This window comes from Rhea pennata, chromosome 2, assembly GCF_028389875.1.
Source record: "Rhea pennata isolate bPtePen1 chromosome 2, bPtePen1.pri, whole genome shotgun sequence".
NCBI lineage: Eukaryota > Metazoa > Chordata > Aves > Rheiformes > Rheidae > Rhea > Rhea pennata.
In genome coordinates this window covers 159908852-159925797 of record NC_084664.1, presented here as the reverse complement: position 1 = coordinate 159925797, position 16946 = coordinate 159908852, and the positions used below count along the sequence as shown (strand labels likewise).

At 39.0% G+C, this 16946-nt stretch overlaps 1 protein-coding gene across 18 annotated transcripts in view; it reads left to right on the top strand.

The window, feature by feature from the left end:
* PTK2 (protein tyrosine kinase 2) overlaps positions 1-16946 on the top strand; it is a 187424-nt gene that overhangs the window by 142208 nt on the left and 28270 nt on the right. For 7 of the 18 annotated variants that reach the window (XM_062570676.1, XM_062570675.1, XM_062570673.1 and 4 more), the window contains 8 exons: positions 2567-2650; positions 3876-3893; positions 7646-7702; positions 9057-9077; positions 10165-10262; positions 12477-12561; positions 15261-15361; positions 16804-16919. In XM_062570676.1, coding sequence (XP_062426660.1) covers positions 2567-2650; positions 3876-3893; positions 7646-7702; positions 9057-9077; positions 10165-10262; positions 12477-12561; positions 15261-15361; positions 16804-16919 — 580 coding nt within the window. The remainder of the gene's footprint in view (positions 1-2566; positions 2651-3875; positions 3894-7645; positions 7703-9056; positions 9078-10164; positions 10263-12476; positions 12562-15260; positions 15362-16803; positions 16920-16946) is intronic. The other 11 variants (XM_062570687.1, XM_062570686.1, XM_062570682.1 and 8 more) reach the window with 5 other exon arrangements.

The following is a 16946-nucleotide window of genomic DNA, read 5'->3' as shown; positions in this document are numbered from 1 at the left end:
TTGGCCCAGTTCATGGTGGAAAGGACCGTGCTCTGCAAGCTGCTGCTCCTGGAAGGAAAGAGACTCCAAAACTCAGCGTAAATTATGTAGTTACGCATTCAAATTATTCAGTAACTAGGGGCATGGAGAAACTGCGTAGAGCCATAGGTCTGCTGGATGGTCACAGGGCTGGGAGATCTTCAAGCCCAAGTTTTAACCGATTCCTTTTATAACCTTGGGCAAGTCATTAACCTCTAGCTTCATGAAGAGTACTTTTTTCTTAATTAACCTAGCTGCTCTGCTAATTAATAAGATAATATGCTGAAAATAGCCTTGCTGCTGCTAAGTGACGATATTCAGGATTCCCATCACCGTTGTGTAGACTGGTGTGTTACCTTCTTGTATTTCAGCCTTACTAAACTACTGTTGTTTCCTTTCTTGGCCAGTAAGACCAGACTGGACTGTGGCGGCAGTCTAAGGTGATTCCTTGCGTTTAACCTGATTTTCAGTGCCCGGGAAGTTCTACCTGCTCTCGTGCACCTGGGACACTGGTTAAGGAGCGCTTTCCCTCCCACGCGGCTCCCTTAGGATCCGTTCTCTTGATCTGAGCCGACGCTTTTGCCCTGTAGTAACGTAACTACAGAAGTGTCCTGCGCATGCCAGGGTTTGTTTTTTATTGGTTATGCATAAGCGCATTTGCTTTGAAAAATGCATTCTGTAAATAGTCTAACTGCATATTACTCAATTTATTTCAAAAGCTTGAAAACAAATAGATTTATTCCTTTAGGGGTTTTTTGAAAGCTTTTCTCAAATTGTTTAATTCAGGAGTATAGGACTAAAATAGAATGGGAATAGATCCTTTTTTTTCTTTTGTAGCTAGACTTGAAGATGTGGTTTTAAGACAGAGACCTACTTCCGTTTAATCTAGCAGAATAATTGTGTAAAATTTAACTGGGGACAGTGGATCATGAGGGCAAAGTTTTAAATGCAGGGCATGAGTTGGCTTGAGTTACTGGGAACGTGCGGTACATGATGAGCGAGGAACACCTTGAGCATGTGCCGAGCGCTTCGCATGAGCTTCGTATGAAATTAGTGCGGTTAGCAGATGTGTCCCTGTCATTTCTGTAGTATGTCACATCCTGCATAAATGTTGGTATTATACTAACTTTGTGAATAATAGTTTGCCCGCTCCTCGAACCTCCTTGGGTTTATAACATTGAGTCTCATCGATGTTTTGTCGTTTTGAATGAAATGTCGATTTTCACAGTTGCTGAATGAGTCCGGTTTGTTTACAGTCAGCCTAGCAGTTTCTGTAATGGTTCTTTGCTATTTTAATTAAAAGCTATGAGCTTAGCAAAGCGTGAGCTGTGCATAGTTGCGTGTCACCCATGCGATTTGCATGTGTAAGATTCAACCTGCAGCCTGCAGATTGGAGAGCGATTGAGCATATTTGATAGTGCCTTAAAAAAATTCTGTACCTTGTCTTTCAAAATCTGGCAACCCCCAAAAAATTGCCGAGCTGTTTATAAGATGATATTTTTGCAGGAATATAACTGCTTTGATGGTTCCTAGGTTTCTGGAGTCCACAAAAAGTATCAAGGTTTTGACTTTTGACTATGAGAGAGTACTAGCAAGAGGGTGGGGGTATTTTTTTTATTTGGTTGGCTTTTTAAACCACATCTCACCCTTCCTGAGAGAGAGGAAAAAGGAAGAAGGAGTAAAGCAGAGAGGAGCAACCAGATTAATAAGAGAAAAAATGGAAGAAGCAGAGAGCCGGTGCTCAGGCTCTTGGCATTTTTTCATGTCCTTCTCTGAAATTGCTTATGGTTTCTTTGTGTTCTCTCTTCCCCAAAATCTCCGTCCTTTACCGTGAAAGCTGATTGCCTTCAGGAGAGTGACCAGGAGAGGGGTCTGTGAGGACACTGCCTTGGAGCATTTTCTCCAGGAGGTCCTTGGAGAGTTGGAAGATCTATTCCAAGTCAGGTCCACACTGAGCACAAAACTCCAGGGAGATATTTGTATCATAATGTGTGTGTGTCTGTGCTGGTTTTTGGTGGGACGGAGAAAGCGAGTGCTTGGCCTTGTTCTGCACAACTGTGCCATCTGAAATAGTGCTTTCCTGTTAAGCTCTTCTTGTGAGAGTCCAGCAAGTCCATACTTTTGTGATTAACTCTGGCGAGTGCCATTTAGGTCAAGATTTGCCCATTCAGCGTTTCAGGACAAGGTAGGAGCGGAGCTTGCGGAAGTGGGTTAAACTTCTGGGAGGATGCTATCCTTTACATTAGGAATGACTGATATGTGGTTGATTTTTTAATAGATTCTGCTCTCACTTTTAAAAAAGTGAAATAAGAATAATTTTTTGCTGGGGAAAGGAATTTTCAGGAAAATGCTTAAGGGGCCCGAGAATTTCAGAACCTCTCATATCTCCGTTTTGCGTATGCAGAGTTGTAATGTAAACCTTTAGTTTTTGTGTTCATTCATTGTGGATGTTTTCTCTGGTCTCTTTTGCTTTTATTTCCAAATAATTTGTTTCTGTTCTTTTTTTTTTTTTTTTTTCTCTCTTCCCTTTTCTTGCCTCTTTGTAAAGGAGTCAATCACTGTCAGCATAAAGTAAAGAAAGCTAGACGCTTTCTGCCTTTCGTCTTCTGTTCCCATGAGCCGCCGCCTACGGGTACTGCACTGCTCTTTGCCTAGGCTGCCTTGTTAACCCCGCGCTGAGTATTGTACTAACCCAGTCACTGTTCGTTTACGACCTTAGCGGCAGGTAAACAGAGTTCCAAGAATAATTTCCTCTAAATTTCTGCTGCCCTTCCCCTCCTTTCCCCAATTGGATTTTCGCGCAGTGTCGCAAAGTTGCCGGTTTTATGGAGGGCTTTGTCCCACGGGGCGCGTGCTGCAATGGCGAGCGCGGTTTGTGCCGCTCGGCAGCCCCCAAATGCCCTTGGGTTTGGGTTGTTTTCTTTTTTCTCGTGAATATCTCTGAACTGCATTCTTGGACCCCTGATGCAGCATGCTCGTGAATGAAGTAGAATAGCAACAAGAAGCCTCAATTAAGGTCACTTTGAATTAAATACTGAATACAGCGATGCTTGTGGCTGCTTTCTGGTTCAGCACTTTGAGAGGACCAGCTTGGCTTTGTTAGGGGTAAAAAGAATTGGAGGAATAGGTGCATTATTTTTACAATATTAGTATGCATTTTCATTTTACTCATAAATAATGTCTGAAGTGCATCAGCTTGTGACATGGGTATTGGTGTGGCCTGCAGCCACTGCTGTGAATGCAGAATACGGTGTTTATTTGAACAGATCCTCTGGGGAGTTGCTCCATTTACCACTCGTTTAACTTTCAAGTTTATATAACTGTAAATGTTCTGTATAATTAATACTTAAATTACTCTGTTTCTTATTTGTGTCTTAGCGATAGCTTTAGGAGCCCAGGTCTTTTGAAAGAGTCAACACCAACCTGGGTTTTCAAAAATCATGAGTGTACATGCGAAGCTTTACTAGCCAAATTGAACCGACTCATCTGGCTGCAGGAAATCTGTCTTGTAGTGGAAGTATCGAATTAAGCCACAAATTGACATTGCTTAATGATGCGTTGAAATAACTAGTTCCACTCCCAAATTTAATTTTTGTGTAACTTCGTGTTTGCAAGTCATTAACTGTTTCATCATACAAGCTTCTCAGAATGTGTCTCTGTCCCTTGGGTTTTAGGTGAGAAGTCTTAAATTCCACTACTTTTCGGGTTTCTCTTGAGTCAGGTATATAAGATAACTGCAGTCTTAATACCTTTGGATTACTCATGAATTTAATAGTATATTTTCCCCTCCCCCTTCTCTGTCCCTTCTCTCTCCCCCTCTGTTTTTCTCTCTCCTTGCATGCCACCTGGATCTGCAGATGAAATTAGTGGGGACGGTAATATGTTTTCTAGTCTGTGTGTTACTAACATGCAATATGCAGCTCTTATATCCGTATACTGCTTAATGCACATTCCAGTAATCAATTTTATACAAATTTTAGTGTTAAAAAGCAACCTGCCTTGGATTTATAGCCAAGAAATACTGTACTTTTCGGGCCACGCAACTAACACTTTCTGCTCAACTGGAGTAGAAAAAGGGGAGGGGGAAGTATTTCAAAAACGGGGGGATTTGGTATTGCATGTGTTTGCAGTGCGAGTTCTGGCATGGCGCAGAGGAGGTTTATGGATTTTCGAGGGTGTCCGTTCATTTTGATTAAAGTGGCGGTATCGCAGATTTTTCTTCAATCAGTCAAGTTCACTGGACCTAACACAAACCGATAAATAAGCCTGCTAAGTGATGCTTGGCTTTAAAGGCATGGTAACATCAAAGTGCTCTGTGGTCTACTAGTGTTTCTTGCATAAGAAGAAACTATACAAAATGGATTAATTTAGATTAATCAGATTTCAGCTATTCTAAGGCCTAATTCTAATGGAAGTTATGAAAAGGAAGCAGAGCAAAAGAGTAAAATGTAAAAAGGGGTGTATAAGTTCTCCTTTCTCCCCTTCAGATATAAATCATGTTAAGGTAATACTACCACAATTTTCTTTCTTCTCTAAAACATTAAAAATGCAAAGGGTGTTTCTTTCCATCACAAATTTGGAAATTCTATTTCATATACTAATCTTAACTTTTTGATGCTTTTCTCCTTTTTAAAAAAATTTATGGGGATCTGAAAAATACCAGGGGAAAAAACCATAAAAAGGGAACTGTCACAGGGGGTAAAGCTCCTGAATCAGCTGTCACGGATGTCACCTCCTGGGATGTGTTTTCCCTATGCTCTGTTAAATACAGTCTGATACAGTATCGCTCCAGCTGGCTAACTCCCCTACATACCACCACCACTGCATGTTTGTCCAAAACAGGTTTATTTGGTTTTCATCCAAAATAACCTGGGGCTGGCCAGCAGGTGAATAAGCTCAGTCCCGTTTTTAAGATGCAAGAGGAAGCGGCACTAAAGAGCCTTCTTTTTAGGTCTTAGTCTGCCTAGATTTTCAGAGCTGGAACGACTCCTGGCAGCATGGCTTTGCTGGGGGATGCAAAGCTTGAGGGTGTCGCAGCACAGCCGTGTGGCTAAAGCAGCCCGGAGAGCCTTGCCCAGCTGAATTTCCCTTTACGCTCTCCTGCGGGTCCTGCAAGATCCCTCCTCGGAGCCTGTCTTACTGCACGACTCGGTGGTGGTGGTGGAAAGGCTGCAAGCGGTGGAGGCGGCTGATGTCTTCGGTGCAGACCGCTTAAAGCGCTTGTCGCTGTTACGCCTTGATTAAATTGTCCTCCGATTCCCAGAAAGAATGGAGATATGTGCAAATTGTTTTTGACTTCTCAACTATACATTCCTCTCCAAAGGATTAAACGTGTACCAAGGAATATTTGTTAATTGCTAACGTTTAATTTATTTGAATTGGCCAACTGAAGAGCCTCCCAGCTTCAGTATAGTTTGGGGCAATGTATCAAAAGCCTGTAAGGTGGGCTGCAGTGTTCTGATAATGCTTCTAGGATAAACGAACATCATTAATTAAAACAGAAAGATGAACAAGCCAAGCCATATATCACATTTTTATAAGCGCTGTTCCATAACTAGTGTGACAAGTGTTTTAGTTTTTCTTTTTAATGACCAGCATTGCACCAGTTCTAGTGCCCAGATGCCTTTATTTCTTCTTGAAGCGGTTTCTAATCTCACTTATTTATTCATTACATGCCTATGCAAAGTACTCTCTGGTATCTGGCTCAAATAATAGCTTATAAAGGTAGTTGATGTATGTATATATATATATATATATATATATGTGCACGATATATACATATATATTTCTGTGGTATGTATATATATGTGTGTATATATAGACATATATACATATATAGATAGATAGGTAGGTAGGTAGATATACACACCATGCTTGGGCTAACAAGTTAAAAATACCTCACCATAATATGACAGGAAAGCAGAGTGATTTATCCCGAATTTGTTGCTGTCACACTAATGTTTTCTTTCAGGTGGGTGCTTATTTTTTACTTGTAAACTGGGGCTTATTTCTCACAAAAAAAAAGTGTATTTATAGTATAGGGAGGAAAAAATACACCCTCCAAAAAAAGATAAATGCTTCTTTTCTTTCCACTGGGGTATGCTGCCTGTTTAGACAGTGCAGGCATAGGATTTTCTGCAATTCTGTTTTTGCAAGGTAAAATATATTCTTATGGGTGTTTGACCAAAAAAAAGGGAGGGGGCTTTATTTATTTATCTCTTTTCTAATAGGGCCAAGTTAGGGTCATAAATCTACATTTAATCCATAATACATGTTGAACTTCAGAGGTTACAGGCAACCTGTAATTTCCTAATTGTCAAAAATTCATGCCGTTGGAAAAAGAAGCCTCTTTTTTTGTACCTCTGTAGCAATTAGGAACCTTGCTTGGGTTTCAGAGATGGCTTAAGTTGGTTGAATGAGGGCTGCCATCAAAAGAGGTCATCCGATCCTTTCCACTGTCTCCCAGGCTTTATCCCTCTCCCCATTTGGACACCCAACCTCTAGAAATGATACCAGGGAGGAGTAGGAATGTGGGAGTCCTGGAGAGATGGGGAAAAGGGGGAGCGAATCAGGCCTGTCAGAGGCAGCCCCGGATTTGATCGGCTGAAACCAACCCTGGAAACCTCATAGCCAACTTGAGATTGTTCAGTGTGGAGAACTTAATTTATATGTGTTTAAAGAAAGTTGGTGGATAGAATTTAATGACTTGGCAGTGAAAAATCCTCTTGCTGTTGTGGATTTTGGTTTTGTCAACTAGAATGAGATTTTACCTGATTGTTACGAAATGACCTACCTTGCAACTCTGTAGAGCAAGAGGGTCTTCTGGTAGGACTTTGCACCATCTAGACCATTTTGAGAACTAAGGATGTAAAAATAATACATCTTAAAGGAAGAAAAAGAGTCTTTTTTCTCTTAAAACTTTGAGAACGGATGCTTTCCAAAAACTAACTGCGAGATGTTGATTCTTGAGATCAAGATTGCCTAGCTGTTGGAGTGAATTTCCATTAGATGAGGAAATCTGAGATTAATAGAGGAAGAAAGGGTGTAAAGCAAGAGTGTGACCTGGGAGGATCTTTATGCTCTGAGAGAATCTATGGAAAATCATTCACCTTGCCACACTGATCATAGATAGATGCTGCCCTGGAACATCTTCACTGTCTGTTCTGCCTGTTAGCTAGAACAAAACTAGCACACTTTTATTCACACTTCATTGAGAAAAAGGGAATTTAATCTGTGATAGTTGTGGTTTCTATCCATTACCGATGTTGTTTTCTCTTTTTGGTGGCAGGAATGTGCTGTTAAAAAGATTTTCTTTTTAAGTCAGCAATTGAGATGGATTGGTTTCAGTTGCAGAGCTCACACTCTTTAGAATATAAATGAATTCGCCTTTTATTTCTTGTTAAGTGCATCTATGTGACGCAGCAGAATGGGCACTGAAGTCATCATCACTTCCATAAGTAATTCATGCATGAGCAAGTTTAAGTCATGCTATTGTAAATGCCTCCCAGCAGTGGGGAAGTTGGGGGTTGTGGTGTTATCAGCATTGATAAATTGGAGACTCTGATTAAAAAAGATTGAGTTTGTTTTCACTTGCTTTTCCCGAAACTCTTTAATTCCTCCCTTACAGAAACAGATGACTATGCGGAGATTATAGATGAAGAAGATACTTATACAATGCCATCAAGTAAGTACACTAGATAACTTGGGAACTTTTGTCTGACAGCTTCTGAGGTTTAGCAGGGACCAAATCTTGTATTTTATCCTTAAGTAATATGTGTGCAAAGAAAATACTCATCATGAAAGACGTCGTGAAAACTCATGCATTCGGTGTCTTTCAAGTTCAGCTTTTGGAGCAAAGACAACCAAGTTCTGCAACAAGTCTTGCTGTTGTCAAAGACTTTACAGTAAAATCCCCTTTTTATTCCAAAAGGCAAGATTTTTAATTACAATGATGAATACATGCTTAGAAAGAGGAGTGAATATATTTTCTTTGAGAAGAGCAAACAGTCTGAGAGAGAGCTGTATCTGAGCCCTGGTCTAGGATAGACTTGCTGCTCTGATTTGTTGGTAGAAGAGTCATCTGTACCACGTGTAGTTTTGTAAAGATGAAGGGCTTTAGGAACATAAAAAATGCACAGTTTTTCTGAGTCTTCCACCTTTGAAGTCAAAAAAAGATGCTGCGCTAGCCAATGCAAGGATTTTGTCTTCTGACATATTTGAATTAGAGCATAATCCTAAACTGAGATGTTAAGGTTAATTAAGTTAACAAGAGAGTCTAGTGTTGTGATGTTAAAAGTTGTGTCTGCACATTACAGTTGAGTTCTAGCAGTCTAGTGTTTCTCTAGAAATAGATAATCGGTACCCAGACCTGCAAAAACGTCGGGTTTGGCTATGATGAGAAGGCAGGTTGGTCCTAAACTGCTACCATGATCAGCTAAAGAATGATGAATGTATTTAAGGATTTTTAGTCTCCCTTGCAGGGGAGGAATGTTTCATAATCAGTTCAGCATTTACAATATAGTATGCTATTGTGGAAAATACCTAAAAAGCAAGAATATGTATATTTTCCAAAAACAAGCATGTGTTTTGAATGTCGTGCAGTAAGTCAGTAAGTGGCTCTACTAAAAGAACTGCAGGATTAAAAGATACTGTGATAGACTATGTACTTTATTATGTGTATTTTATGTATTTTTTGCAATAGTTGTCACTTAAGTAAGTAGTTACTTTTGAGCTCAGCCCTGGGTGATGCTGAACACTTAAGTATCCCTTCAGCTGAGAGCCCGTGAGATGGACCGTTGAAGTGGAACTCAGTAAGTGCTTTGCTGCACTGGAGTGCATTCAAATGTTCAGCTCTCGAAGGACTCAGCCAGCAAAGATCACAAGAACAGACCCATGACTTCTGTTAATGTAAACTTGAAATTACTTCTGTGTGTTATTTCTTCTTTTTTTTAATGTTAAAAAATATTTGTCCTTGTCTTGTTAATTTTAAGAAGCTATCTCTAAGTAAGCATTTGATTTTTCTTTTAATTGCACTGCAGAAAGCTATGGAATAGATGAAGGTAACAGGAGACCCTTTACCCATCTCTGTGTGCTTGCAGTTTGGAATGATGTGGAATTTTTCAGTTTACTATTCACTTTCATTTAATAAGCATTATTTATTTATCGTTAAACCAGCTAGCTTGGGGATTTTAAAGAGGAAAATGCAGTATCTAAAACAAGAGATGAAAAAGACATTTATCACTCTGTTACCCAGCTGGAAGACATTATTTTTGTAGTGTCAATGAAGCTATAAAATAATCAGGCATGGAGTCTAAACTGATTGATTACAATTTTTTCTCCTCTGAATGATAGACGAAGAGGTGAAAACATGCTGTACATGTTTTTTTTTTTTTTTTTTTTTTTTTTTTTTTTTTTTTTGCTATTCCTGGAATAGTTTTCCGTGTCTGCCAGAAATGAAATTGCAGACGAAGTAATTCAGTTGCAACTAATTAAATGTTTTTCTGAAGTAGTGAGCCATTTTTATCAGTAATATCTCCACTCTATTAAACCACAAAGTGAACAAAATTGCATAAGTCACAAAACATCTCATCAAATTCACTTCAATTATATGCTGATAGAAGTGTAGTGCACTCAAAATTTTGTGCTTTCATTTGATCTTTATTTGCCATGGTGTTGTTTCCATATTTTTTTTCTTGCAGTTACCTCTTTAAAAATTCTTCTGGCTCATTTGACGGTCCAAAGATCTAAAATACCCCATAGTGGAGTTCTCTTAAATGTACAAAGGCATATGTGCACAAGCTGTGTTTAAGACATTCCGTATTGCTGTAGGCTGTTTGTATTCTTTGTCTTTTATTAGCTGTAATTAAGAAGGATTTAATTATCTCTATTGCATTGGAATAAATAATGCAGTCAATTTAGCAAATTAAATTTCAAAATTCGTTTTTCATTGCTTTGCTTCAAACATTTGTTTAAGAGGATTCCACTGTGTGTATACAGTATTTGTATAGGTTGGTGTGCAGCAGATGTTAATCTTAGTTATTCATATGTGAGACATGTGAGTGACTTACTTTGAGTTCGGTATCTTGTGGATTATTTCTTTGCCCTTCATCAGAAACTTGATATTTTAAGTGCATTATATCCTTGCAGCCAGGGATTATGAAATTCAAAGGGAGAGAATTGAACTGGGGCGCTGCATTGGCGAAGGACAGTTTGGAGACGTGCACCAGGGAGTTTACATGAGTCCAGTAAGTGTCACTTCTGAGGTAATAAAGCTAATGTCTAGTTTAAAAAAAAAAAAGTGTGCCTCTTACATACCTTGGATTGAGTCCACTAGGAGAAGCACACGTTGACTGTGTGATTTACTCATAAGAATAATCGGCACGCACAGCATGTTCTCCGTGTTTGAGTTGATGTAGAAAACTTCCTCGTTCCACAGTAGACACTCTGCTCTGTATCTCTATCAGGAATTAAATGAAGATAACCCCATGAGATATTCAGGCCCATGCCAAAGCCACTAGTTGAGTCAGAATCGGAAGTCACTGCTTTTAACCCCAAGCGTACACTCGCTCGCTCTCCAGGTTGAGTGTGTCCGAGCGTGGTGAGCGCGTGTGCCCTTGGCCGTGCTCCACTGTTGGGCACCCAGAGCTTCAGAGCCTTGTCACAAGTTGGACAACATGTTTATGGGTGGTAAACCTAAGTTAGCTTTGGACAAATCCACGTCCAGTGCAGAAGCTGCTGTTTGTATTGGGATGAGCTGATCTGCCTGACTTCGGTGCTGAACCAGGAGAACTTTGCTGGTCACTCTGCTGGAACGGCAGTAACCTACAACAGAGCGACAACCTTCAAACCAACGTGGTTGTTTCTACAGTGAGCATCCAACTGTGTCTCTGATTAGGAAGCTGATTTCTTAATAAATTACTATGTTGCCCTGACAGAATAGTTAGTCAGTCATTGATCCAGCACAAGAGTCACCCCACTGAAACCAGAGAGGTCGGCAGGGCTAATGTACTTCAGCCCAGTGCTTATGTGCTTTTCCAGAACGCAATCACAGGGATTAAAATTGCAGTTTAGATGGATGAAGGATTAACTTTGTGGAATACACAAGAGAAAGTTGTAAAACTACTTCACTTCAACAAAAAAATTTCAAAGTTATAATGACTCAGGGTTCTGCACATTTCAAGTGAACACATCCATTTCTTATTTGGAAGGATTCAGGGCGTGGTGTTTTGACAACTAAACTAATAATTCATGCATGCAACAACCTAGCCCTAACTTCAGAAAAATACCATTGCCTTTGGGAAGTGTTGTCCAGTAAAAACTGATTAGCTTCATGGATATGATTGGGTCCCATACAGGGAGAAATGTTAAATATCTCATACAGGTTTGAGATCTGTTCTGGTATCTTCATTTAGAAACAGTGCTGGCATATTTTGCATTAAGGGGTGCCCTTATTTTTCATTTAATCCTGTCCTAGTTAACTGGCAAGTAGTGTTTTGCTGAACTTGGGGCAGAGTGGATAAATCTAGTGCTCCATGAAAGCAACTGAAGTCCCCTTTTACAAGGAATACCATTTTGAAAATGCTTTCCATCTCAGCCTTTCCTCAACAGGAAAACACATTTTGTTCAGTCATCCTGTGCGTAGGAAGAATTTTTTAAGTGGCAGCCTGCTGACTGCTTTCATTAATGACTTTTTTACTGCATGTCAGATACTCGAAGATGTGAAGGGAAATTAGGAAGGATTTAGCATTAAATATAGATGCACTAGACAGGTGGGAACTTAAAACTTCTGGAAGAAATGTTACAGTAGATTGAAGGTGAGTTGCGGTACTACGGTGGTAGTTCCATCCGTGTGTATGTCCAGCTCGTCTGTGAAACTACGGAGGAGGTTTCTGGCGTCTGGTTCTCCTAGCTCGAATCTGAACCTAAATGTCCATCTCATTCTGCCCGTTAGTTGCACTTGCAGAGGTTTTGATTGTATTGGATGCCACTTATTACTAAATAATCCTGAAAAACCTGGTAACTGTTGTCTGCCTGGCCAAAAATCAGCAAAACAAAAAAAAAAAAACAAACAAACAAAAAAAAAAAAAAAGTGTTGAACTCTGATATAATGCTGCTTCCTAAATTTATTATGCAAAATGCCTGGAGTCTTTGCTGGTTGCAGACACTGAAACTGTTCGTTTGATGCTAATATTGGTTCCAAAAAGCCTATCTGTAACATCAGGAGAGGGATTGGTCTAACCTCCAGATGTCTCCTCCAACCTCAATTACGCGGATTTTAAAAGGGAATAAAATCATCTTGATCTACCACTAGTTTTTGGCAGACTGTGGGCATCTTGGTCTATGCACCTAGAGCTGCTTTGCAGGGGAGGAATATAAAGATATTTTAGTTATTAGTCATTTTAAAGGAATGAGTTTGTGATGGGCTGTGTTTCAGTTATTTCTAAATTTTTGTCTTTTAGGAAAATCCAGCTATGGCTGTTGCAATCAAAACATGTAAAAACTGCACCTCAGATAGCGTTAGAGAAAAATTCTTACAAGAAGCCTGTGAGTATTAAAATATTTCTTTGAGGCTGAGCTTGCAAAGACTTTGCAGCCATATGTGCCACAAGCTACTGATATTAAATAATTATATGTTTTACATATAAAAACAAGAAGTTATTAAAATATGCAAATGTATATTTATATAAAATGTGTGTATAATAATAATTTTTTATATGTCTATATAGCCTGCCCTTATATATATGTGTGTGTAGCATGAGCTTTGTCCTCTTCTGCAATATGTGCCGGGCAGACTGCTTTATACGTTGGCATTGCCCACGTATATGACTGTACATAGAATACCTGATTTTTTTCAAAATTAAATAGTGATGGCCAACTCCTTTAAGACTTCCTAAGCAGTTTTGGTGTGCTAGAGATCTGACCCTCTATTTTGTCTTTTCCTCTAATAAATTAAAAGAAATATAGCGTTTGTTGGGGTGTATTGCACCACCTTTAGGAAGTCAGGTGGTTGTCCTTGTTAACAAAGTTTGCTAAAATGTTATGTCTAAAAAAGATCTGTTTTGAAGATTCGGAATTTAAAATTCTAATGGTGTGAATCCATTTCCTAAGTAAGTGTCCACCAATACTGCAGTTCCCCAAGCAGTGGTTTTCATATGTGGGGAAAAACTTTCTGAATTTCTAGGAATGCTACAAACTCTGCGAATGTTCATAAATCCCATTGAGATGGATATTAGTGCAAAACTTCTAAAAAAAAAGAATGTTATAGTTACTAATTTCTGTAGCATTTGTAAGCAAAATAATATATGCGACAGAGACCTTAATTTTTGCCTATTATCCTTTGCTACTGTATTGCTGAAAACTTTGTGTTACATGAGGAAATCCATTGGGTCAGGCCACATGTAACGGGATACTCTTACTCTGTGTTCCTGTGTTCAAGGGTTTTTTTCTAACTGTATATAAAGAAAATCTGTGTTCGTAGCTAATGGCTTTTCTTTTTTAGATGTTAGGAGTTTTTAATTTATTATCTTTTTTTTTCAATTACATTCATTGCTGTTGGAGAAGTCAAGACCGTTGCTCATGGTAATAACTTAGCAGTCAGAGATACACTGCTGATTCTTAACAATCTAGAAGATATTTGCTCCTGTACAAGGGCTCCTTATTGTACTTCAAGTTTGGCAGATCAGGAAATGCTAGTGTAGCAGACCAATAACTAGTGCTTTTTAATTTGGATTTAATCAAACGGTATTCCAGCTTTGTTTTTACATCAGTGAAACAAGGTTTTCATGTTATAAATCATATTTAAAATTGCTTTGAGCTTGATTAGCACAAGAAACTAAATGCCTGAGATTTCTCTTGTAATATATATTTTATTTACAAAGACTTTAGTAATGAGATTGGGTTCTGAGATTCTAGTTGAGTAATGCACCTTTTTTCAGGATGCCAGAAAGAGTTTCCTTCTCCCACTTTGAAATCCTCTTTATTTCAAAAAGGGGGGAAGGAGGACAAATTTAGGGATTTAGGGATCCTGCTCCAATTCTAGGTAATATTTTCCCAGTTGCTCGACATTTCAGCGTACGCTCCTTTGTTTATTCCTTTCTATTAATGTGCCATTATACTATTTCATTGATAGGGATGGCTGTTTTATTGACTTCGCTGTATAATTCATAATACATTAATATTTTGAAGGGTATGTTCTTTCATGTGTCCATATAGGTTTTCTTGTAGTATAATGTGTATTAAACTATTATGAGATTAGGTTTTACAAATAGAATTGTCAGAGTTTTTTCTTGGGGTTTGAGATGTTACAAAATGTGTTGAGATTATGGTTGTGGTGTGCCAATGTACTTTTGAGCTCATCAGAATAGAGAATCTCAAAACACCTGCTGCTTTTGCTAGATGAATTTGTGATTAGTTAAAAAACAAAATATGAGGGTATTTCCCTTGTCCACTTTTTTGAACAGAAGCAGACTTTTCAGTTGCGGAAATACGGTGCATTTCTGTTGACATTGTAAACTGTAAATGTAAAAGAGATGCTGCCTTAGGATTAAATGAAGGATATTTGTCGTGTGTATGTCAGAAGATTAAAAACTTAATCAGAAGACTGATGTTTTGCTTAACCTACCAAAGACACCTCCCCGTGGCATTAATAAGCATTTGTCCATCTTGCTGTGTCGAATATACGGTGACTGTACTGATGAGCCTGAGAAGTTAATTAAGCCAGTAGAAGATAAAGTCAGACGGGAATGTAATCATTAAAGGAGATGTTGCTTTTACGACTGACGCGCTTTTTTCCAGCTACCGAACGACACACGCTATTTATTCCTTCCTCTGCTTCCAAGAGGAAGAGCACAAGTGAACAGGTCGTAAACTGGGTTGATAGGTCGGTATGTCAGAGCTGATACCATGCTCCACCATGGGAGAAGAGCCCAGGAGCCTGACTTGTGCCTTTGACAGCAGTTCTCTTTTTCTGCAAGTGGAAGGTAGATAAGAGCCACTCGAGGAAGCGGGGTCTCAGGCTGTCTGCAGACACGGTGCAGAGTCTCAAACGAGCAGGCGTTACGGCTTGCCAGCGCTTGTCTGAAGTTCTGCAGCACTGTTATTGTGTCTCCTGGCTATTGATGGCTCAGTTATAGACTAAAAGCTTCTCAACTGCATTGTTTTATTGCCAAACAACAACAAAAAAAAAGAGATAGGTATTGCATTAGCAGTTGAAATGCACTGACTTGATTTTTTTTTCCTTTTAGTAACGATGCGTCAGTTTGATCATCCTCACATCGTGAAGCTCATTGGAGTTATCACAGAAAACCCAGTTTGGATCATTATGGAGCTCTGTACGCTTGGAGAGGTATGGAAAATTCTCATCCATCTTTGGTGTTCACCCCTTTTAGCTCATGCTTTCATAAAATACTGAAAAATCATTTGTCTCAGTGCTAATGCAAAGGGATCTGAAAACTCACTTAGGGGCAAACTCCTGAAATGTGGTACCATGACTGTGCGCAGCATTGTGGATTCAGGAGCGGCAGGATTTGGCCTAACCCCTCCACTAGGGAACTGCAGCAGCTCAGACCAGCATGGTTTAGTCACGATTTTCAGGGAACTTCGGTTGCTGTTCCAAAGGGAGAATGTAAGATGCCGATTTTGAGATAGCGTTTAACCAGCATTTGCAAACTACCTTCTTCAGGCAAAATTCTATTGTAAATTTTATTCCTTAAAGACAGCAGTAGTATTTTGTGCTGTGTGGGTAGCAATTGGGAGAAAATTGTGAGCAGGTTTGCTATTCATGGGCAAAGAGAGCTCATAACGTTTCACTGACAATAGTTAAAACTACGGTTTTTCACCTTTTGGAAGGTAGCTGGGTGATGCCTCTTTTTCCTTGTGAACACTGAATTTATTATGATTATTTTCTGCCCAGTGTCTGCAGCAGGGACCCTAGAAAAGAGGGTTTTCCTCACTATTATGTCTTTTGGATTAATGGTTTAAACAGACCTGGATCTCAGCTTTTATATTGACTGGGTTTTTTTGAGCCACATGCTTCTGAACGTTTGAGAGGAAGTAATTTTTCTTATTGCATCACAAGACATTCGTTTTAATTATCAAAGTACAGTACGGCTGTCCAAGTTGAAAACAAGAAAGAAAAGGAGCAGAAAAGGTATAATGGAGAGGTCATCTCCTCTCAAGAATTTACAAAAATTTCTTTTCCAGTACTCAAATTATTTTCAAAGCTTTGTACTACTTTTAAAAGGAGAATCCATTAAGTCTTATACTAGAAGTATAGTTCATAAAAAGTCTGCGTTGATTGTAGCTACTCTGAGCTAAAGCTGGGTATTTTAGCAAATGTAAATGCAGAATAAAATTAATGCTGCCAAAACAGTACTAATCTAACTGGTATTCATATTGGCCATATACTGCTACTCCTTGAAATTATCTAGGCCAAAAATGTGCAGTTTTCAAGGGAAGAATGCATGAAAAGACCAGGAGTGCTTGAGTCTGCACCAACAGCAACATATGTATTTTGTCCTCAAAAAGAGCCTGAAAGCAATGCAAAAATTTCGTCTTGATTTGGCTAACAGTTTTCACACACAAAAAACCGCTGTCGGTTTTCCCCCAGTGTCATGTTTCTGCGTGACAATTGAATTTGTTTTCTCCTCCAGTCTAAAGGGAGGGCATGTCAGTTGGTGCTTGGGTAAGCTTTAATGTATGTATAAGCTTTAATATATTTGCTTTGTTCAAATATTTTCTCAATTTTTTCGTGAATTCTTTCCTTCTTTTCCTTCTTTGTGCAAAAAGCTGAGATCGTTTTTGCAAGTAAGAAAATACAGCTTGGATCTGGCCTCCTTGATACTCTACGCTTACCAGCTTAGTACAGCACTTGCCTACTTAGAGAGCAAGAGATTTGTACATAGGTAAGATTTTATGTATACATGTCTCTG